At 36.5% G+C, this 22,996-nt stretch overlaps 1 protein-coding gene across 1 annotated transcript in view; it reads right to left on the bottom strand.

The window, feature by feature from the left end:
* Positions 1-5,580: 5,580 nt before the first annotated feature.
* The window catches only part of wge (BAH domain and coiled-coil containing protein winged eye), a 50,766-nt gene continuing 33,350 nt past the window's right edge, over positions 5,581-22,996 (bottom strand). The window contains exons 7-21 of the mRNA XM_018502483.1: positions 21,162-21,329; positions 19,324-19,578; positions 17,773-17,883; positions 17,470-17,691; positions 16,776-16,939; positions 15,588-16,232; positions 12,948-14,956; positions 11,332-11,632; positions 10,982-11,191; positions 10,560-10,889; positions 9,781-10,170; positions 8,471-8,699; positions 7,923-8,364; positions 6,563-7,634; positions 5,581-6,160 (exon numbers count right to left, since the gene is read on the bottom strand). Of these exons, the coding sequence (XP_018357985.1) occupies positions 5,939-6,160; positions 6,563-7,634; positions 7,923-8,364; positions 8,471-8,699; positions 9,781-10,170; positions 10,560-10,889; positions 10,982-11,191; positions 11,332-11,632; positions 12,948-14,956; positions 15,588-16,232; positions 16,776-16,939; positions 17,470-17,691; positions 17,773-17,883; positions 19,324-19,578; positions 21,162-21,329 (6,770 nt within the window). The 3' untranslated portion in view covers positions 5,581-5,938. The remainder of the gene's footprint in view (positions 6,161-6,562; positions 7,635-7,922; positions 8,365-8,470; positions 8,700-9,780; positions 10,171-10,559; positions 10,890-10,981; positions 11,192-11,331; positions 11,633-12,947; positions 14,957-15,587; positions 16,233-16,775; positions 16,940-17,469; positions 17,692-17,772; positions 17,884-19,323; positions 19,579-21,161; positions 21,330-22,996) is intronic.

Genomic DNA, 22,996 nt, shown 5'->3' with positions numbered 1-22,996 from the left:
TTGAATCGATTCGCCGCTTTATTCTTTTTATATACGGCATGCTATTAAAATTCATTCGCCTTTCCGTTCTACCGTAAAATTCGTGTTTGTACAAGGTGCTGCCGCTGCTGCTGCTGCTGCTGTTACTGCTGCTGTTGCTATACTGCTGCTGCTGTCACTGGACAACTAGTCAGTGATGGGAATTCAATTAATAGCGTATTTTTATTTAACGGGAGGATTTGAAATAAAAGAGAATTGCCCGAATACTTACCGCCTACTGCTATCTATTGATTGGTAGAACATGAACGAAAAGACTTAATCTCGAAGTTCGTTTACGGGGCAAGACGTGTGGGTGCAAACTTTGCTACGTGCTAGATAAATCAGACTTGTTCGGAACGGATATACTCTCTGTTCCTGCAACCTTGGCCAGAAAGTTCGAGCGATAATTGAGTCGTATGAATAAAGTGGAGCGAAACCTTTGTTCTTATTTACTAAAGGAAATTCTCCGACGAACATGAACAAAATGAGCTTTTACTTGTATTCTTTAAATAAAAATAAATATTTAAAGAAGAAACATGTTCAGGCATCAAAAAATTAAAAAATTTACTTTTCAAGGTAGAAAATTATAGAGAAAATTGAAAGAACTAATTAAACGAAAGCACGAAAGAGCGAATTGTATATTATAATTATAAAATGAAAATTTTACGACAATTTCAGTGAAACGGGAATATTATCGCGAAAGTAAAATATATCAATAATATCACATGTAGGACATAATTGCAATTTTTATATCATAGATATAAAATATTTGATTAAGAGTTTCAAATTTTTGGTATTTATTATAACGCGTATTGATTATATTTCGTTGTTGATAAAACTTCTCGAAGAAATTAAAAAATTTGTATTATTTGGATTCCCATCACTGTTCGATTTCACGCAAAATCCAAGATAAGAGAGACGCGGAATATTGATATTTAAAGATATTTATAAGTATTAATCTGCCCCTATCTCCTGAAAAATATAGAGAGAAGCGGAGAGTTTTATCGACGAATTAATCTTGCGTTGTATAGAAAGAACATCGAAGACATCGATATTTCATCTGATTTTTTTTTTGTTTCTCTCTCTTTCTCTATTTCACCTTATATGATCTAAATACATATTTACAAAAACATCGAAAAACGAACGCTAATCTCGTAACGTTCGCGGATGCAGCAGTGGTCCAAAAGCGGCACGTCAAAAAGCCAGACCAGCTGATGGACAGAATTTCCATTTTCATGGCAATTTCGAATGGATCGAATGTTGACCCGTAAATTGTTAATTTGTATAGGTGAATTACGCGTTCAGGATTGATTTAGTAATTGTATAGCAATTTATTATAATTACACAGTAAAAATATATAATATTCAGAATATATAACGTGTATATATATATAGCATTATACGAAATATATATATATATATATATGTATATGTATATATTTCGCATGGTGCTATGTTGTCGCGGTTAATGATAATTAATAAAATATTATACCAGCACTATAATATTACTACAAGCGTGTAGAAGGATTGCGACTCGTTGCGCATTCTTTGCGCAGAGAAGGTACCGTATAATTCACCACCATCATCCGTGCTTAGCCCTCCGAGAACACCGAGCTCCTTATCGGTTACATGCTCTTACCAACTGGAGAAAGGCGGCCGCTTTGCACAGCTGCTCTGTTTCAGGATCTTTTTATTTTTATCTGACGACTATAGTTCCTGCGAAGGGTAGTTACTCGGCGACACGTTATAGCCGTAGTATCGACCGTATGCAAATTCGCGACCTATACGCTTTTAAATATGCGTACTGTGAACATATATTTTTAAGCATGCATTTTTTTTTACGAGATAGAAAATAATTGTACAGTTTACTATAACGGTTTTTTTTATTGAGACGAAAGATGAAAAGCTGAAAACAAGCACTGCTTGGCCGATTTCGGTGTTCTTAGGGCTAATGCTCCAAAAGTTTTCGACAAGGCCTGATTACGTCCGCCCAACACTGTCTAGACATTCAGTAACCACTTACGGAAGCTTTACTGATGCATCGTCAACGGCACGATTAAGATCTTCCTTTTTTTATATTTAAAAAGTCTGGCCAACTTATCGTCGTCTCGTTGCGATTTCTCTCATGAAAAAATACTATATATTATACACACGTATTTATATTTTACGTACTACATGATTGAATCGTGTGTTCTATACAATGGATCAATCGATCGTCAAAAATATTTTTAAAAGCGACCGCGCAGTCTCGCGGCATCTTATATGTATATTTACACAAAAAAACAGATTTATCATTTTACGCGTATAAGTACCTCTTAACCCTTTCGCGAGTATCGCAGATTCGCGCGTGCATTTATTGTGTCTTCAGTTTGTACTTCACACTCCTACGAATTCAATTTTTGAAAGATTTTCTACGCTAACATTACAGTATTAGTATAGTACATTATACTATAGCAATTTTTGAAAATTTTCTCTGTATTGTACAAGTTTCATTCGAGAAAATGCGATAAAATCTCGCCGGATTATTTTTGGAATTTCGATGAAGTCATCAGGATTTTTCAGAAAAACTGCATCTCTTCTCAGAGTCGATCGCGTAATTGTCAATTAACTCTCGAAAATCGACTGCCTGAAGAATCGTTATCATACATCTATAACATTAAAATTTGTTCTCACGTAAAATGTTCTAAAAGTTAGCATCTATAAAAGTCTTTAATTTCGGCCATTCCAAAAATCCGCCTCATCGAAACCCAAAATCTCGGCGGTAGAGAAAAATGGGAAACTACGATCCAAGCGTTGATCTCGCAACGCGATTCTATTATTATTATTACAGAATTGTACTCTGCTAACTCGATTGTATATTTTCGTACGAATAATCTCAAAAGTATAACTGGCAAACGCTCCGAGGGCAACTCGAGTAAATAGAACTGCAGACACATAAAGGCCGAATGTTAAATTTTATAATTTAAGATTGCACCTTTGTTTTAATATACCTCAATAATTCGCATTATTAATTCGCTTTAACTTAGCGAATATTTTTCATTTCGCATCTTTTTCACTGTGGAGAGAGCTTGCTTCGCAAATATTAATGTTTCAACTCTCAAACAACAAATGTTATGATCCACCTTTCTTAACAATGTCCAGCGTATTCAAAAATTCCACAACATTGTCATTAATATATTAATGATACAGTAATTATGTATCTCTAGTCACTGAAGGTGCAAACGATGCTTACCGCATTCATTGTCAAATATGGCGCATTGCATGTGAATATAAAAGTAGGCGTCATGAAAAAGTTTGTCCTTTTCAGAGTTAGAGTTAATTTACTCGGTTCGTTGTTAAAATTAAAAAACAAAAAGGATGCAAAGAACGATATATGCTGAATTTTGACTAAATATCCATTTTTATAAAAAAAAAATCATCTCTTGATATACAGCACCTTGTTTCATATCACTATGTCCATCAGATTCTTTCTGTAGTAGAGGAAAAGGAAGAAACGAATACTATATCAAGCTAATTGCCATATTGACACATAAGCGAAATAGTACAAGGAGCGAGTGGTATTTCTGTTTAACAAAGATAGCACGTGACATGCGACTCTGAGTTCAATTATGCAACATTTATGCTTGATAATTATTTGATCATGTTAAATATAGTGTTACACGACTCTAGGTAGCGATGTACAATACACTGTTAGAAATATTCTTAAATTTTATTAACTTTTAAGTTACACAATTGAATTTAATTTGAATTTAATTTCATGACATTACATTAAATTTAATGTATTTGTAACTAAAAAGTATATTTATGTACATGTACATAAAATTTAATATATTTTTCATGAAAATTTATGAAATTTAATGTACTTTTCATAAAATTTTATTAAATTTCATAAATTTAATATATAGGTTTATTACATTTAAGTAACTACAACACACACACAACTGTAACTAAATTTTCAATTAAATCATTCATTACTTTTAATTTCGTTCATAACCATGAGCTTCATTTACATGTAAAGAAAACTCGTGGTTACATTTCTAACAGTGTATATATAATTACAATATTATGGTCTTTCTTTATAATTCAAGTACGATGTCTCACTGACTTATTATTCAAACAAAGTATCGGATTTTTGTTACAAAAAATAAAATTAATCGATAAGTCGCACGTCACGATCTCTCTTTATAAGTACATTCTCGACCATTTAGGTCCGAGTTTTATGAGTCAAATTTACATAAGCTCTAGTACGATGTTATCGAATCATCATAATCCTCATCATAATCATCATAATCAGTAAAAGGGACAGTACTTATCCTTTTATTACTGTTTCGACAGAAGCTTATCTCTACGTTATCCGAATGCATACCGTAAATTTGCATTTTAATATTTTAATATCCCGTTAAGCTTCATTAAGAAAATTTATCCGGTTTTCTCGGTTAATTTGACGTTAACGTTTTTATTTTTGTCGTTGTAGCGGTTTTATCCCTCGGGCGCTTTTTCTAACTTAGCGAACAGCCTGTTATTTAAATAATTGATTTTTTTGCGAGCTTTGATGGGATTAATTCTTTATTGCTCGTTACATCCGCGATATTTCAGGTCAAAGCATCTGACTGCATTGCAAATGCCTATTCTATAAACGCGTTAAAGGATATATCGATTAGCGAAGTAAAAACACGACATGTTGTGTTCATCATCGACCCACTACGACAAAATTGAGTGAAATTCTCTAAAAGCTGTATCCCTAAGGAATGACTCGAATATTATCTTTATCTCCATCTCGTTTTTTTAGCCAAATTACATTATCATTATTTATCTTACGTCATTTCATTGATTATTAAAAAAATTTGACTCTCCGAACATGAAAATAGTGTTTTACTCCTCCTTTTTTGTTATTTAAATATCGAAACGCGCGTTATTGTTACTCGGGTCATTATAACTTACGACTTAAAACTTAAGCTGTATAAAGTTGAATCTACCATTTTTTGTAACGCGATTTACATTAACGAGTCGTGTGAACGTAAATGTTAGACACACGTTCTTAAAATCATATTTACAATATGTACAACAAATAACTTTTTATCTTGATCACTTCTGCGTATAATGCCACTTAGTGTGATTATTGCATCGATCCATTTCTCTTGTTCTCGTTCTTTCTCTCATTCTTTCTTTCTCTCATACTTTCTCTCTCTCTCTCTCTCTCTCTCCTGCTAGCAAAATGTAAGCGTAATTACAATTCGGAAATTCACAGAAACCGAACGGCAGTCGGATCACGTTTTAATGGGAGGAATTTTTGAACAAGGCACAAGTATTGCCTGTTATAAAGGTTAAAAATTGCAGGCTACAAAATTCATCAATCTACATCACTCTTAGGTCGCGCGCGCATTTAACGACAATGTGCTTTTTTTTTAACGATCTTAGTCAGATCGATGAAATATTTAATCGCGTGTCATTACGACGAAAAGATTTTCATGTATAAGAAATACAATAAAAGTGAATAAAATGCTGTTATATAATATACATTATATTATAATAAATGAAGAAATTAAGATCCTTTGATTCTGATTAAATGAATCTAATACTATTAGATGATAAATAAGCTTTTTATTCTGAAAAGAAAACTATTATTTTTTAAGTATCTTGCGGAATGAAGTAATGCTTGTGCCTTGTAGACTTAATGAGCAACGCTCTCGCGATAAAAAGACGTAATAAAGACGTGAATAAAGAAATATTTCATTTTTTTGCGTGTAACGTATCGCCTACGTTTCTATTGGCGTATTAACTATAAGCTTTCAAGTTTGTATTCCTCCGCAATAAAGAGAGCCGTTCATTTTAAACGGTTGTCGCATCGAAAATTTCGCAGAATTGTTAGCTGACCGCGATTAAGTAATTCCGGCTAACTTAATCGTCAGCTTAAGCTGTTCTCATTCATTTAAAACAGCCGTGACGCCGGGTGCATAAGTTACCGTTGGATGCGTATAAAAGCCGGCGTAATAATAGTAAGGGTCGTTGTCCTCGTAACCCTTTTGATGTCTCTGCGACGCTTGCAGTGTCTTATTATAACCTTCAAGTGGTAGCACCATTACTTTGTGGGAAATCGTTTGCACATCATTTGAATCGCTATGCTTCGATTCAAACAAACCGCCCTGTGAATAAACAAATTACCATCAGCTTTTATATTCAAATTTACTGATGTGTAATATAAGAATAAGAATTTTTTCTTTGATTTTTTAATATATTATTTCAACATATTTTGATAATCATAAATTGAATTAAATTTTTTGTATACTTCTATTTTTAAGGCTTATTCATTGATTGCAGTTATGATATCGACATTACGTTATGATATCAAAAATTATAATTTTCTTGTACATCAAAATTTATTTGTTACATCTATAGTGCAAAAATAAATTAATATGATTTTTTGGTTTTAATGTTATAATCCGATATGATAGTAGAGAACGATTAGAGAAACTTTAGAAGAATAATTCTGAAAACTTGTACGCTAAGCACATCTTTTTTAGATATCATATAAAAAAAAAAATTACCGGAGGATTTAGGCTGCAGGGCGGTTGTAGCTCCTCGGGACGGTAGAACCATTGAGATCTGACTCTCATTTCTAATTTCTGGTTTAGCCACAGCGACACAATCTTGCCGATGTAAGGTTTTTCGTGAGGTTTCCGATAGGAGTAAAACAATACGCTGTCGCCTATATTTATCTTTTCTCTGCCGCGTTGTATAGCTGTGAAGTATTGATTTCCGCCAGATACTCGACTGCCGCTCGCCCATTTCCAATGGCGTTTGTTAGGCAACATCCGGGCTATTGGACTGGGAGTCTCGACGGGATTCGACGGGTTGGTCACAGTTGTTGGATTAGAAGCGCGATTCTTTGAGCCTCGACTCGCGGAGCTGTTGTTCGTCGAAGTCTGTACCGTCGAAGCGTGTCTTGTCAAAGCGCGATTCGTTGTTGTGCGATTCGTCGAAGCGCGATTTGTTGTCCGATTCGTGGAACCACGAATTACCGAAGTGGAAGTCGTCGAAGCTTGGCTTGCAGTAGTGCGATTGTTCGAGACACGATTTGAGGAACGATTCGCCGATGCCTTCTGCTGAATCTTTAGCTTCTTTTCGACGGGTTCTGGTGGTTCCTCAGGTTCTGGTGATTTCTCAGGTTCTGGTGGTTCCTCAGGTTGTGGTGGTTCCTCAGGTTCTGGTGGTTCCTCAGGTTCTGGTGGTTCTTCGTCGTCTGCCTGGACATCTTCTGACAATTCTTCGGATTTCGTCTGAGGCTCATCGCAAACTTGATTGGGTTCCGTTTCTTCCGAGTCTACTTGAGTCTGTTGGACAAGTTCTTCTTCTTCTTCTTCAGGCTTTAATGGAGTCTGTTGAATGGGTGCCGACGGTTCTGATTCCATTTGAACATCATCATCTTTTTGGACTGGTTCTGACGGTTCTTCAAGCTCTTTTGGAGCCTCGTTATCTTTTTGAGTAGTTACTAATGGTTCTTCAGTCTCATCATCTTCCTCAGACAACCTCGTCTCCTCGATAGTGGAGAAACTTGAATTCGGCAAATCTGTAATTGCTTCTTCCTCATTCCTCTCCTCCCAGCTGTTCTCTTGATTGCTAAAAAATATTTTAATATTTCTGGTAAAGATATGAAAGAAGCTCAAAGCAAAAGTATGATTAATCCATAAATTAGAACACTTATTTTAAATATGATTTTGTAATCAAGATAAATCTTATAAATTAATAATAATTATATAATTATATAAATTTGAATCTCAGTTTATAATCTTTGTATGCGCAACACATATTGTAGTAAATAAAACTTTTCTTATCTTCGACAGTTTGATATACTTCATATAAATCATTTATATGACAGATTATAATAATATACATATGTATACGTACCTTACGCTGTTCGCGTCGCCAATGCTACTATGATGCCTGTGTTTATGCTTTCGATGTTTTCTGTGTTTATGCTTTCGATGCTCTTTACAGGACCTATGTTTTCTGTGCTTTTTCTTGCCTTCTTGAGCCTCTAGTAGCTTTCTATTCTTTTTTATTTTCTTCATGTGCTTCTTTTTGCGGTATTCTGTACCGCTTGTACTGCTCGTTTCAACATTCGTTTCAGTCTCAGCCTCGGCGCATTCGTTGGCATTTGTCAATTCTATGTTAGAAACGTATGGACATGTGGCGAAGCTGTTGTTGCTAGATGCTACATTCCGAGATGTCGACGGAACGCTGTGACTGTTTGATGTAATGATTTGATTGCTCGTGGAACGCTTGTCTTCCGAAGTCGACGTTTGCCGTCGTCGTTTGCCTAATGAGAGTAGAGGATTCGGATCGTACACTGTAGATGAAAATAAAAATGAGAGATAAATGCTGTTTTATAGGATAGGAGACTATGTACATTTTTATTTAAGCGACTTAAAGATGTATATATGTGAGACACGTACCTACGACAGGATAATTAGGTTGTAAAAGTCTGATGTCGTCCAAGACAATTAAACCACTGTCTCCATCGTCGAATTCCACGGTGACAAATTTCTCGTCGTGTTGTGGATCAGGTACCATAGGTTTCACAGAAGTTCCCGGGTACAAACACCTATACTGTTGACTCCAATACGCGCATAATCTCGTACCGGGTGGTAGCTCTTTCGTTGAACTCGGACACACTTCCACAATCTGTGTGTGATAAAATATTTTTACTCTCAAATATACGTATATTTCATATTTTCTTTCTCTTACACCATATTAGATATCAAAAGAACAATAGTAACTCAATTCTTTGAATTAAATAATATTTTAATATTTTTAACTTCCATGTGTGTCAAAATGTAAATCAAATTTTGATAAATAATATTTAAAAATATTAATATTCCAGAATTAATATTCCTAACCCCATTACGTCAAAGTGTTAATGAGTAAAGATAAATATAATTAGTTAAGTTGAATTATAATATTAATCAAACTTTTAGTAATATCAATATTTTTAAGTGTATTACTTAAATAGCCTCGTTTCTATATGTACATATATATAACTCGTTGCCTTATGATTATTTTATGAGTTTTGTATGCTAAAATTGATTGTTTTTTTTTCTTTCTATTATAACAATTGCATAATTGGCCAGGACATAGATGAACATGACGAGAATCAGACTCGTGTTTGTTAAATTTAAATTCCAATTAGCGTCTAGTTTTTATTTCGTTTAAACTATAATCTGATAGTGTAAAGCCCTAGACACGATAGGTCTGTTTTTTATTGCACTGTGTGTATCAATTCAGAAAGTGCAGCAATAAAAAGCAGACCTAATGTGAGACAATAGCGACAAGAACAGCGATAGTAATAGCATAGAAATAAGCGATATGTAATTGTCGCTTCCCGTTGCACAATGCCGCGAAAGAAATAAAAATGCCAACCAATCTGGCCTCGTATATAGCTTGTAGTATATTCTTCCATCTGCTTCAAGGTTATAGCACGTATAAACAGAATGAAAAGTCTGATTGGTAGGCTATAAGGCGATAGACACAAAATTCCAACTCGTCGGAAATTTATCGCTATTGCCTTATTTTATGTTCCTATGCATTGACGTATTTCCGAATATGGATTCCTTTGTTTTTATCGCTATTGCTATCGCTATCGTAATTTCAATCGCTATCGCTGTTATCTCGCATTATGTTTAGGGTTTAATTCATTATAAGGCAATGATTTAAAATAAGTTGATGTTGGCAGAATCAGTTCCAAAGTTAAGTCGAGCCTTATTACCGCGTCTTTTAAGATCTCTTCTCTGGAGTGAATATGCGGTCTATTTCCACGTTCACCATCTAATGTAATAGCATAAACATCAGGTGCTTGTACAGCGCTCAGTCTGCCTGCATAGAAGAGACCGCCTATCGCCATGAGAACTCGCAGCTGATCGATGGCCAGATGAGCAGATGTTAACTTGCATCGGTTGACAATGCTTTCAGAAGTCCTCGCAGCTGCCTTAGCGCACTGTTTGCACTCCAGGGATTTGCGCCGCTTAGACTCTTTCTTATCACGATTCGGCGATTGCGACGAACTGGATTTCCGCTTTTTCTTCTTCGACTTTTCGTGTCGTAATTTTTCCGGCTCCTCCGACTGTTCTGCAGATTCTGTCGGCGTGCATTCTGTCTCCTGGTACATAGATGAAATTTTATGAGAATTGTTGTATCTTTTTTTTCTTATTTTTTGCTAATTTTATTGATTTTATTTATGAAATGACAAGTGTACACATTAAAGCACTAAAATTGTACGCATAGCTTTCATTAGTTGAAGATACAATTTTATTTAATATGCACATCTCAAGAGAGAAATTTTTAATTTTTAAGACAAATATAGAGAACTAAGATAAGATTATTGTTTTAATTTTTTAATTAAATTTTATTATAATTTAAAAAAAAAGTTTTATATATTTTTAAGCTAGGAACTTGCAACTTTACAAGATTTTTCCTAATTCTTTTTAAATTATTTATTTGCGAAATTGTACGAAAATTTATAAATAAATGTAGGTATGAATTTATTACCTTGACAGGATTTTGAACTAAAGGTTCTTTAGGCAGAACATTTTCGGGTTGTATCGTATCGTTCTCGTCGTCCTCCCAATTTTTTACTTTCACCTCCGCTTTGAGCTTCGGTTTTATTTTGCTGCTATGCTTCTCAAGTTTCACTTCTTGACTTAGCTTTGCTTTTTCGGCGATAATCGAGCTAATCACATTTTTGTTGTGCAACGGAGTTTGTTTTGCTGGCTTTGTCTTTACTTTTGTAACTTTTTGCATCTTAGCTTGTGGCTTCAGGGAAGAGATTCCTGATTTAAATGGCAACGGAGTATAGCCGGTTTTATTATTTATACATTGCTGAAAATAAAAATCGAATTGCACTTATTAAAATCAGTAATATATATGGTAGATGTTTAAAAAATTTTAAATGATAAACCTTAGTAAATTACCTTTGTTTGTAGGTGTCTATTTTTTGAGGACAGTACGTAACCTACTAGAGAACTCTTACTTTTAGGTTTTTTAGCAACGATTGTCTCCGTTAAATGTCTGACACTACCCGAGGTACACGTGAGCTTTCGCGGTCGTCCTACTTTTCTCTTCTTGGAAGCGGAAGTCGAACTTGCGACAGTCGGTGCTGGTGATGACGTATCGTAGCCCACCTAAAGATAAAAAATAAGAATCACATTTCTAAAACTCGTAGGCTTGCTTTTTACACTGCGTTAGTAATAATCAAATGAATAAATAAGAAGATTAATATGTTAATAAATAAAATTATCTAGAGAAATATTAATATACATACCGTTTCCGTACTTTTTTCGTCATCCTCTGGTGTTGCTTTGCTAGGTAATACTGGGATTGGTGATGTCACGGGCGGTACTGATATCGGAATACTGGGTATATTATCCAAAAGTTTTATATGGCTTCTGGGCTCGCTTAATTTCACGAGATTCACGTTACATTTTGGCATAGTTAAAACAGCTGAAGTTAATGGCGAGGATGCATCAGGTTCCGGTGACCTTGATGATCTCGAGGGTGATTTTCGCGACGGAGAAGTCATAAAATCTAGCGCAGGTGGTGATGATAACGTCCCGTGGTCGGAACTAAAAAAGTCATTAATAACCAAATTATTCAAATTAAAACAGAAAATTAGTATGAAAAATTTACTATATAAAAAGGGCATAGAACCAATATTTAAACAAACAAATTTAATTAAATTAGAATCATAAAGTTAACATACGTGATTCGACTCCGATTCGGGTCATTTTCAATGTTGCAAAGGTAAATCATAAATAAAAGTACAACTATACAATGTGTTAAATAAATGAAAATACCATAACTATAACAATTCGTTAAATTGCCAGCAAATTCTTGTCTTTACTATATAAAAAATATCCTTAATCTTTAATTACAGTTACAACATCTTAAATAAAAATGAATATGATTAAATAATAACATTTCATAAAATCGCAAGCATAATCTTGTCGTTGAAATAAAAAACGTAAGTTGTCCATTTAATATTTTGATCTAAGTTGCGAATGAAATCGTATCTGAGAAAGAATAATTCAAAACTTGAGACCTAAGGTTATATATAAAGAATATTGTCTATAATGTGTAACACAAAGTCATTTACCTTGTCGGTGAAATATAATTACACAATAATGTGTCAGTGAAATATAAAAAAATCCAATGATGCATCAGTGAGATGTAAAAAATCCAGAAATGTGTTATAATTTTGCGTTGTAACTACATGTTGTAACTTTAAAATATTTTGCACTGATGTACGCGACACACTCTTGATCGAGTCAAATAATGTAATGTAACGACAGAATGTCAGGAGAGGACAAGAAACCGTGACAAAATTAAGAAATGGAAAGGGAATGTATCATGTTAGTATATGTGTCAGGTAATGACTCTGTATCCGTTTGTCTGTTTATACCGTGTGTTTGCTTCTTAATGTGAATCATCTCAGAAATTAATCTTTTTTTATAAAAAGGTTCTATATCTAATATTTTCACGCTATTCCATTTAAAATCGTGATTCGTTTCAATTCTGTGATTCGTTATTACAGATGGATTCAAGTTTTGAATTATTCTTTCTCAGATACGACTTCATTCGCAACTTAGATTAAAATATCAAATTGACAACTTACGTTTTTTATTTCAACAGTATACAGGATGTTTTCAAATTCACGCCCGCGAAGTACAAGACGTGATACTTTAAGCTAAAACAAATAATTTTTTCCTTTAACAAAATTGCATCCGATAAATAATTTTTGCGCTTATTTGTTGACTTCAACCTGCTCTCCTGCAAAAACTACTCATCGGATGCAATTTTGCTAAAGGAAAAAGTTGTTTTTTGTGCTAAAACGAACAACTTTTTTCTGTAGTAAAATTTATCATTTTGATTCACACTTACCTAATGGAAGAATGACTCTTCTTCCGCGGTCTACCAGGAGTTTTCTTGTCATCCTTTTTAGGAATCAACTTAGAAAGCTCCTTTTGTTTCTCTCTGTATTGTCTCTGAATATCCGCCATCCTAACTCTCATGTCTAGTTCTGTGGCGTTCATGCTTGGCCAATCGTCCTCGTTATCGCGTTGTCCTTTCTTGGCTATGAACTTCTTCGCTTCTAACTTTGTTCGCGCGTTTTTATAGTCGTGATTGTCTCTCTCTTCGACGGATGTTTTACGCTTGTTATTTCTAATTTCGCAGCTCGTTAACTGTTCAGACATGACTTTTGACTCGAACGTTTCGCCCTCCGAGTCCGACAGATTGTCTTCTTTCGCGAGCTTATCGTAAAGCGCATCAGTACTTCGTAAATTATTAGATGTTTTATCCGGAAGAACTTGGAGATTTTTAACAACCTTTGTATCGGAGTAACAATCTTCATCGTCTCTGTTGAAAGATTGTTCTTCCGAGCCAATAGTTCTTTCGTCGTTGATTTTATTGACCTCTTCCTCGGAGAAATTATCAATGTTATCGATACTCTCTTTTATTTTCAAAATATCTTGTTTTCTTTCGTTAATTTCCGTTGTCTGTTCTTTGATATCTTCCTCGTGATAATTTAGCGATGCATTCTTAATCTCCTCTTCGCTATCATTGAGTTTGAATCGTTTGGAACGGTAATCATCAGTCTCAATATACTTTCTTTTGTTTTCATCTTTTTCGAGAGAACCGCTTCTGCCCAGATTCAACAGTAATCTACCGGCATTTGAGATTTCCTCCGAACTTTCGAGGTTTAATTTCCGGGGAACCTTGTCGCCTACCTCCATAATCTGTTCGGCCAGTGCACAGAGTAATCCCAGGGGACTGCCGACGTTGTTGTTATTATTCTCACTCTGCTGACTTACTAGTTTGCTTCTAACAGGCGACTTTTCGACATCCGTGTCTAATTGCAAATGTTCCGGCTGACCGATTCGTTGTTCCAACTGTTCGATGCTATTTGACAGTAATTCGAGACCGCTCACGTCAATGGCAGGCTTTTGCCCCTGTATTCTGGACTTTGTCTCCGGAGACACGTTTTCGACATGATCGGACTTACGGGTCACATTGGGTCTCGAGAATGGTTGCACCTCACAGCGCCAGACAGTTTTAGGCTTAACGTAAGCGGTGATATCATGGGAGACATTCTTCTCATTTTTAGCTAGCAATTTTTTATCCTCGAACGCCTTGATATTATTGTTGTTGCTCCTGCTGTCATTATTGTTCTCGTTAAGCAGACATTCACCGATCAAATGCCTGTCGTTTCGAGGCGAATGTTGTCCCGATTGATGGTTAATATGTTGCTCCGATATTGCAGTTTGCGAGGAAGAGATTTCGGTATCGGTCGCGCCACTCTCCAGAGAGTTCTGGCATGATCTTAGAAGGTGCAACTTCTTCGGTATCGTCTCAGAGTATCTCTGCTGCTTGATCTCCACGTTTGATCTTTCCATGGATTCGTCGATTCTTTGAACGTTAGGTATCGCAGCTTCTTGCAAAGCCGCCGCATTTTTCTTCAGCTTTTCCACTACGTTCTCAATACCTGGATGATGGGATTTCTCCACTGAGTGTCTTTTCGTTACTTCTTGCGGTGATTTCTCACAGTTGAATCTAGATCTGTCACTAGTGGACGTTGGCTCGCACTGAGATGATTCATAGCACACTTCGTAGCAACTGTCGTCGGTTTCCTGCTTGATAGCTACTTGTTGCACTTCCTGATCGTCGCAATCGATATTAGGCATATCGAAAGACTTAACTGTGATTTGGGGCCGGGTTTCGGCATTTGAGGTATTTCGGTTCTTGTCGCAACTCTCGCAGTTGACTCTTGGTGATTCCGTCGAATCAGCTACGTCTGACTTTGTCTCGTTGATGACTGGTGCATCCGATGTTTTAGAGCACATTTGACGGTGAATGTCAATATTCTCCGAAGCAATGATTTTCGATTCGACCTAGAAAATAGGACGATTCTAGATATTATATCAGAAAATATATCCAGAACAAAACGATTTACAAGAAAATTATAATTGTATGTATAAAATTATATATTGTATATTAGGAAAAAAATTTAGTGCTTTCAATAAAATTAGCATTTTTAACAATCAAATATTTTGTTTATTTTGTTAACAAAAAATTTAGTTGTTTTTTTTGTTCCTTTCAGTTTTTTAAACAACAAAAATATTTGTTTATAGCAGTTAAACAATTCAATTGGTATAATTAAACATTTTCATTCGGTACATTTTAACTAATTACTTTATTGTTACAGCAAAATTTTGGTTCATAAAACAAAATGTTTTTCCTAGTGTAACACAAGATTACATTGTTTTGTTTTTATAAAATTTAAAAGGAATTAACTAAACATTTTTAATTAAAGTGTACCGATCAAAAATATTTGTTTACATCAAGTATACATCGTTTATTGATATAAACAAATATTTTTGTTATTTAAAAGCCTGAAAAGTGTATTGAGACAATTAAATGTTTTGTTACATGAACAAAATATTTAGTTGCTGTTAAAAATGCCTCAATTAAACATTATATTTGTTTTCTAGTACAGAAAATTTTAAACAATTGAAAGCTTACCTCCTTTTCATGGACATTAGGATCTTGCATAATATTTTCCTCGTCTTTAGAATAATCATCTCGTTGATCTATGTTGACGTCTCTTCTCCTCGCGAAGAATTCCAAGTTCTCATGGAAACTATCACAGTTCTCTTCAGTGATCTCAATGATCCTAGCGCCGAGTCTGCTGCCCCTGGTACAGATAGGCGTGATCTTGTCGTCCTTGCAAACTTCCTCGTCGACACGAGCATCTTGTTCAATCGCCTTCACAAGACCTCTCCCATCTTTCGCCGAGTATTTAGCGCAATCGGCCATATTAATGATTGTATTCTCCGCCTTGTCTACTTTGGTTACGATGCCGCATACGGTTGGATTTACAGTAGTCGTAGTTGTCGTGATTCTGACGACGTTGCAGATCCTCTCCGTCGGCGATGGCACGATCTCGAAATTCGCAGCGGTTAGATTCGTCCCCGTGGATTGGGACGCGACCTGGCAGGGACTCAGATTCTGCTCCTGTTTCACGAGAGTCTCTTGCTTGTCCTCGGTGTCTTCGGGGGCATCGGTTTGATTTGAGGCATCCTGAACCCCGAATGACGGTGGTTCGATCGCATGAACCGTCGCCGATATTTCCGGAGGTGGTGTCAGATATGAGACCGGCGATGTGGCCTTTGTAAAAATTTTGTTCTTATTATTAAAAAATTTCGGAATCTCAAAGAAATGTCTTTCTTTTTTATCGTTACTATAACGTTTTCTCTAATTGCTCGTGCATAAAAGTATCATAAAACAGATGTTAACGGATTCTTTTTTTGTATGCATTCTTATATGACAGCGCTCTCTAATTTTTTTTAAAAAAGTCAAGATTTAGTTATTGTTCCACGCAGATATCGTAAGATTTGTGTTTTGCGCGAGGAAAATTAAAAGAGAAAGACCTTCGGGTGAGAACGGGAGAGGGAAGGCGGGCGCAGTGAAGTGCAGCAGTAATTACGTCAAACTCCGGGCGCGGTCCAGCCATTCGCATAATGTGGAAACGTTGTGGCACATTGTATTAATCATGGGCAAACCCGATTTGCATCGCTATCTGCATAGATATTGCGCCGGCCGGCCGGCCGGCCGGTCGGTCGTGCAATAATTCGCGTTGCGCGTTGCATACCTTCGACATAGGCGTGCATGGTGTTTAAACCTGGTGAAAGGTGATGTTACTTATATTACCTGTGACCTGCAGTGCGTAGTAGTAGGCTCGGCTTGGCTGATTTGCACCAGCGCCGGCGCTTGAGGGTAATAATGCAATGTGGTAACCAGGGCTGCGTCTGGTACCAGAGCTCCCGTCACAGACGTCATGGTTTGCAAGGCGGTCTTCGACGACTCGGTGGACGCTGCGGAAGATTGGGAAACGTCTTAACGCGGTTATGAAATAAGTGAACGCTGCATAAGTATTCAACCACCACTTAGTCTGATTGTTTCTTCCGGAAGTTAAGAAGTAGGACAATTAATTTGAACTTGCAGTGCTTCGTTTTTAATTATGCGCAGCGTTTTAGTTAAGTAGCGTGGAATATCATCGGTAATATTTTTTTAATAACGTAAGACTAAAGATGGACATTTTATAATTTTCGATACTGAAGATGACCTAATTTAAGGTCGAAACGTTTATCGTTGTATTATCGTTGTGTAAGAAGGATAAATGGACTATTACACTAATATCTTGCATTTTATTCTCCTTGAATAATTATTTTTAATTTGATCGGAAAGCTGATATTATATAGGAAATATTTTTTTGATTGTAAAGAAATTTCAGAAGTGTTAAAACGTAATAATCATGGTTCCTTAAATTCGTTTCTTTAAAAAAAAAGTTATTTCCTTTGTCTCGAACTCTCTTTCTCCCTGTTAAAATAATGGTCTTACGTACTGATTATGGTTGTTGGACTGTTGCTGCATTCCGTCTCAATCTTTACTATCGGCAGCGCGCTTTGTTGTTTTCTTTTGTTCTCGGTCAGCACTAATCGCGCCCCGCCGATATCACCCAGAAGTTGTATCGAGGGTGGAGGCGGTGGCAGCAGGAGTGGCGGCGGTGCAACATTATTGTTGTGGTTCGAGTAATTCGGCCACACTAGAGCCTGCTGCATTTGTTCTGTTGAAAGAAACACGTAAAATTGATTTTTGCCGCGCGCGCATTAAGAGGGATATGTTTAGAATTGCATTCCCGCATTACCCGCAGCGTGAATAAGGAGAATGTGTCCGGTCGTTGGATCGCGAACTAACTGTAATCCACCTTGCAGTCCAGAGCCCATCTGCGGAAAGCCGACCGGCTCCGTTGGCATCGCTGTAAAAGCAATATCAATTTCTCATTCTTTGTGGAACCGTGGATTAATTTCGATTGTTTCATACATATTTATGTTATACTTTTACAAGGCTGCTGCAAAACTGGAAATCGGGAAAATGTCAGGGAAATTGGAAACAGTCGGGGAAAAGTAAAGGAATTTTTCAAAATTTCTGAAAAATTAAAATTCTTAACTTTAATATACGTACATTACACCTACGTGTGGTTTTGGAATACTACAAACTTAATAATTAAATGCAAGCATGAGTGTCAACAACATTTACATTGCGCTATGTTAAATTATTCTTTCAACAGAATATTTAATGGTTTCCAAATTAAGAGAAAATACAAAAAAGTTTGAAAATATTATTAAAAGTCAGGGAAAATAATTAAATTTTGTCTGAAAATCAGGGAAAAAATGGGATTTTAAAATGAAGAATTTTGGCAACTCTGTTATACAATGATTTGATTGGGCACGCTTTTGACTGCATAAAAGTTTAAAAAATACCCGAATTATTGATTTTATGGATATTCTCTTTTTGTTCAGTAATTTTTCATATCGTAATTTAAATATTTGTCCCAAGAGAACGAAGAGATTATTACTGTTGTTATTATTTGAACATCTATCGGAAGAGCGTAAAAACGGTTGATTTTGCAACTTGTATGCTTTAACGCGTGAATTTTTGTCTATGTCTGAACGCCTATCGAGCGACGAATTAAATTAAACGGGTATGCGTGAATGATTTACACGGCGCGAAAATACGCGCGCGAGCTGCAGACCGGGCGATGTAGTTCAGCGTTATTTGGATAAATGTCACTCGGTCAACGAGGCCGGGGAGGTCAACGCGAGGGGTGAATTCGATCCAAAATTGTGTAGGGTCGTTCGTTAGTGGCCCAGTTAATCCTTCACGCCGATAGATGTGATATGATATACGCACATTGCGAAATGTTAATTAATTTGATCCTTTGTTCGTTGATACGATCCGTTTATATCGTCAAAAATGAACGTTATGCAAATTTACGTTCATATAGGTAAATATTCTCATACGCTTCTCAGTGATACGCGCTACTCTTTCATCAAATTTTACTTTTGTAAATAATCAAGTACACACGAATTGTTAGTAGAGAACAAATATGATTTAATTAGCGTTAACCGAATTTTGTAGACCGTTTCATTGCAATCGATACCGAGGGACTCACATTTTCTTGCAGTTTCATATTTCTCACATAAAATCTTTAATTCGTTACTCTCCAATTACCTTGATTTTCGATGATTTTGATGTTAACATAAATGATCTATCTCGAGACATGAAATTTCCTACAACTTCGTTTTCATCCAATCTCGATTCGTAAGATTTCGTTTACTATTCGAACCGAATTGTACGAGGTCAGGGTGGTTTCGCATATTATTTTTGTAATGATGATCGGCTGCGGATTACCCACCTGCGGCCGCCGTAGCTGGATACTGCCACAGTGTGGGCGGCCAAGCAGCAGCGGCCGTATCGGCCGGGGCCGCCGGTCCGCCGCTGATGCTGCCCAGGGTGGAATTCAGGCTGGAATTCAGACTGGAATTCAGGCTCAGAGAGGGCGCGAGAGCCCCGGAGGGAATGGCAGCGAGGTGGGCCGCACGATCCTCCCCTCCAGGCCCTCCGCAGTGCACCAGGGTAGTGCCGCCTACCGCCATGGCCGTGCTGGAACCTACAACGGACCCAGGCTTGTTCATCGAGATTCATCCACTGTGAATATCAACAGAGATCGAGGGGAGTACCCGTTGGTAGCAGAGAACGGAACCTCTAAGCTATACGGATGGTTCTCTTTCCACCAAATGACAATAAAAGCCAGCAATTCGAGAAATTAGATGAGCGTTAGTTTCGATGTGCAATATTCCAGTCCTTTTTAGATTTGCGTTATAAAACGGATTCAAATATCGAATCCGTGACATTTCTGAAAATTTTAAGGTAAAGAAGCGTAAGAATTCTCGAATAGGATATCGACAAAATTCAGTTCATATACTGATGATGTTATTAATATTAATAGGAAATTTCCATGAAAGTTTCAAAGATAACTATAATTAAAAATCTGTACTTGGAGTCTACGTAAAACTATATGCATTCCCTTTTATTAATGGCGTTATTTTCGAAGTAGTATTAGTTTGCAATATTCGAAATTCGATATGAACATCAGTCAGATACGATCCGTCATATTACGCAATATTCGTTTTTAGATTTGTATTATGAAACGGATTAAAATGTTGAAACTATGAGATTTCTACAAATTTTTAAGTAATAGATAAACGGAAAAATTCTGGAATAGAGTATCGAAAAATAAAAAGATTCAGTTTATATATAGTGATGATTTCATCATATTGATAACAAATTTCCATGAAAGTTTCAGAGATAACCAATTAAAAGTTTGTACTTAGAATCTACGTAAAACTATGCATTCTCTTCTATCAATGGCGTCATTTTCGAAGAAGCATCGTCATAAAAATAATAGCCTCAGGCCTGCGGTAATAGCGACGATATTTTTTCGCAATAAATTACGCTCAAGATACGAGATAATAATGCAGCCGGCAAATCGTTCATTCCTCAACATTGATAAAGCGATAAGTGTAAAAAAGTTGGATCGGTAAAAAGTATCATACGATTGATATTAAAGATTTTTTTTCGTACGCGACGAATAAATTTTCAAAAATAACTCCATCAAAACCTAAAGCGAGCACTCTTTAGTATTCCGGTTTAGAGTTGCAACTTGAACGATCACACTATGAAAACATGCTGCGCGTAATTGGATACCATATATATTGCATGCAACTGGAAGCTGGGCATATTCATTTGAAAGAGATATCCTTTAACTGAAACAAACTATTGTAAAAGCGTACAGGTTTGCCGAAGTCTAACGCTAATATTTGATCAATAATATTCCTTTAGATATATATCGATGTTGTACTCGATATAAAAAGCAACAATCGCGCGGTTACTGGAACGTAGACCTTGCAAACAATTTTACATTGTAACGTTTTTCAATTAATGGTATTGAAAGAATTCACATTTTTGTAAAGAAATCGCGCAATACTATTTCTTCCATTTGCACTTTTTGCATCGCTCTTTCATACTGGCGAGAAGCACAATCCTTATACGCCGGGTCCGATGTATTCGCGTTATCGAATGTCGATTTTACGTTTGCGAGTAAGAATGTTCCAATGTTAACGCTCGCGATTTCATTCATTGCGTCTAGAAATAGAGTTTCATAACCACGATATCTTCGTGAGAAAAACTTACCTAGACTGTCCGGCTGGAAATGATGATAACTCGTTGCGTGATGAGACGTGTGATGACTTAAGGACACATTGCGCATAGACGTCGAAGTTTCTTGATGCTGCAATCGCTGCCTCGCCACAGCAATGCCAACCGGTATGCCACTGGCTCCCGCATTAGAAACGGCTATCCCTGAAACGATTAAGGAAATCGCGCGTGAATCGCAACGAGAGAAACTGCGATGCTACAGTCGGCTCGATCGTAGACTCGGTTGAGAACTTAAGAGTACATTATGATGAAGCACGAACTGAAACGGTTCTCAAAAGTATATTGATTGATAAAATTTATCACTGAATATCGTATCATTGAATATCGACCTCTCATTGAATATTGAAGGCTTTTCCTTCTTTTAATTTTGTGCATTTTAAATACCTATCACGCTTGTAAAAATCAAGAACTATCATCGAACCACGAGATCCAAGAAAACAAGAACCGATATTTTGTTGAGTTCAGTTTTATGCTGTCGTAGATGTATGAAAAAATGTTGACGGCTGCAATTAACAATTCGTAAGGTTTGTTCTTTTTAGATGGACTTTTTGCACGGTTCGTCTATTTGCTTTTCTCTTCACATTGGCTCGAGGAAAAAAAAAAGAGGAAAGATGAACCGTGCAAAAAGTTCAGCTAAAAAACCAGATCTATTGTTTTACGTATTGATGTTGCGAACATACCAATTGAATTCAAAACTATTTCAATTTAGACTTTCAGTCTATAAGTTATAGATAAATTGTAGGTACAATCGTGGATAAAGAAACGCAATTTACGGAAACTGTCCACAAGTTTTTCATATCTGAAGTGCATCTATCCAAATTTATCCATTTCCTCCTCTCTTCCCTCCTGGATTATCGATCTTTTTTGTTAAACCTCGCGAAATTTTCTTTAACGTATTAAAATTTTATCGACATACCGTGGTTTACGAGGATTTCATCAACGTGCTGCAAAATATGGAATTTTTCTAATAACGTAAATCCAGATACGCGATGAACGCTAAAGTCACGTTATCCTTTTCTTAATTAGTTGTTAAGAAGAGGATAATCTGACCTTAGCGTTCACCGTATCTGGATAAACGATATTGCAAAAACTGCTATTGTATTCAGTTAGATCACCGTCTCTACTTACCCGTCCGCTCTTCTTAACATTGGGGAGTTTTTGCAGTACCGTATATCCAGATACGGTAAACGCTAAAGTCTCGTTATTTAGTGGAAAATCGAAGTGCGCATGTGGATGATTTTAGCGTTTACCGTATCTGAATAAACGGTATTGCAAAAACTCCCTATTACATTCTCGTGGTACTCAACCCTACGTATTTTCACCGGAACGCGGCGGAGTTGATTCGGAAGTGCATTCATTTAAATCACCATCTCGATCTTCCCTTTCCCCGCACCTTCCACGCTTCGTCCTCTTTCTTTTCTTTCCTGTCCGCCTCTTTTCTCCGCACCTTCGGCGACACGCGTTATGCTCGCATGACGTAACACATGTGGGCATCACGCACCGGCACGAGGTGTACCAGGGAGTGCGGATGTGTCAGGACCGAAGAGAGGGTCGAGACTCTTTCGAACCACGCCTTGTATTTGCGTCGCCATGCGTGCCACGCACCTCCTACTTTAACGAGACTGTCTGCCTGTCCGCCACTCTCCTTCTCTCTCTCTTATTTTCTTTCTTTCTTGCTCTTTCTTTCTCTTGCGCACCTCATTTCTTTGCTCTTTTCCTCTCACCATCTCGCTTGTGAATCAACCGACCGACAGACCGGTCGGTCTCTCGTCTCGTACAATCTCGTTTCACATCGTCCTTCTCTTACTCTC

Source organism: Trachymyrmex cornetzi, unplaced genomic scaffold (assembly GCF_001594075.2).
Source record: "Trachymyrmex cornetzi isolate Tcor2-1 unplaced genomic scaffold, Tcor1.1 scaffold147, whole genome shotgun sequence".
Taxonomy (NCBI): Eukaryota; Metazoa; Arthropoda; class Insecta; order Hymenoptera; family Formicidae; genus Trachymyrmex; species Trachymyrmex cornetzi.
Note: the sequence above shows the minus strand (reverse complement) of the source record. Positions and strands in the feature narration are given on the sequence as shown.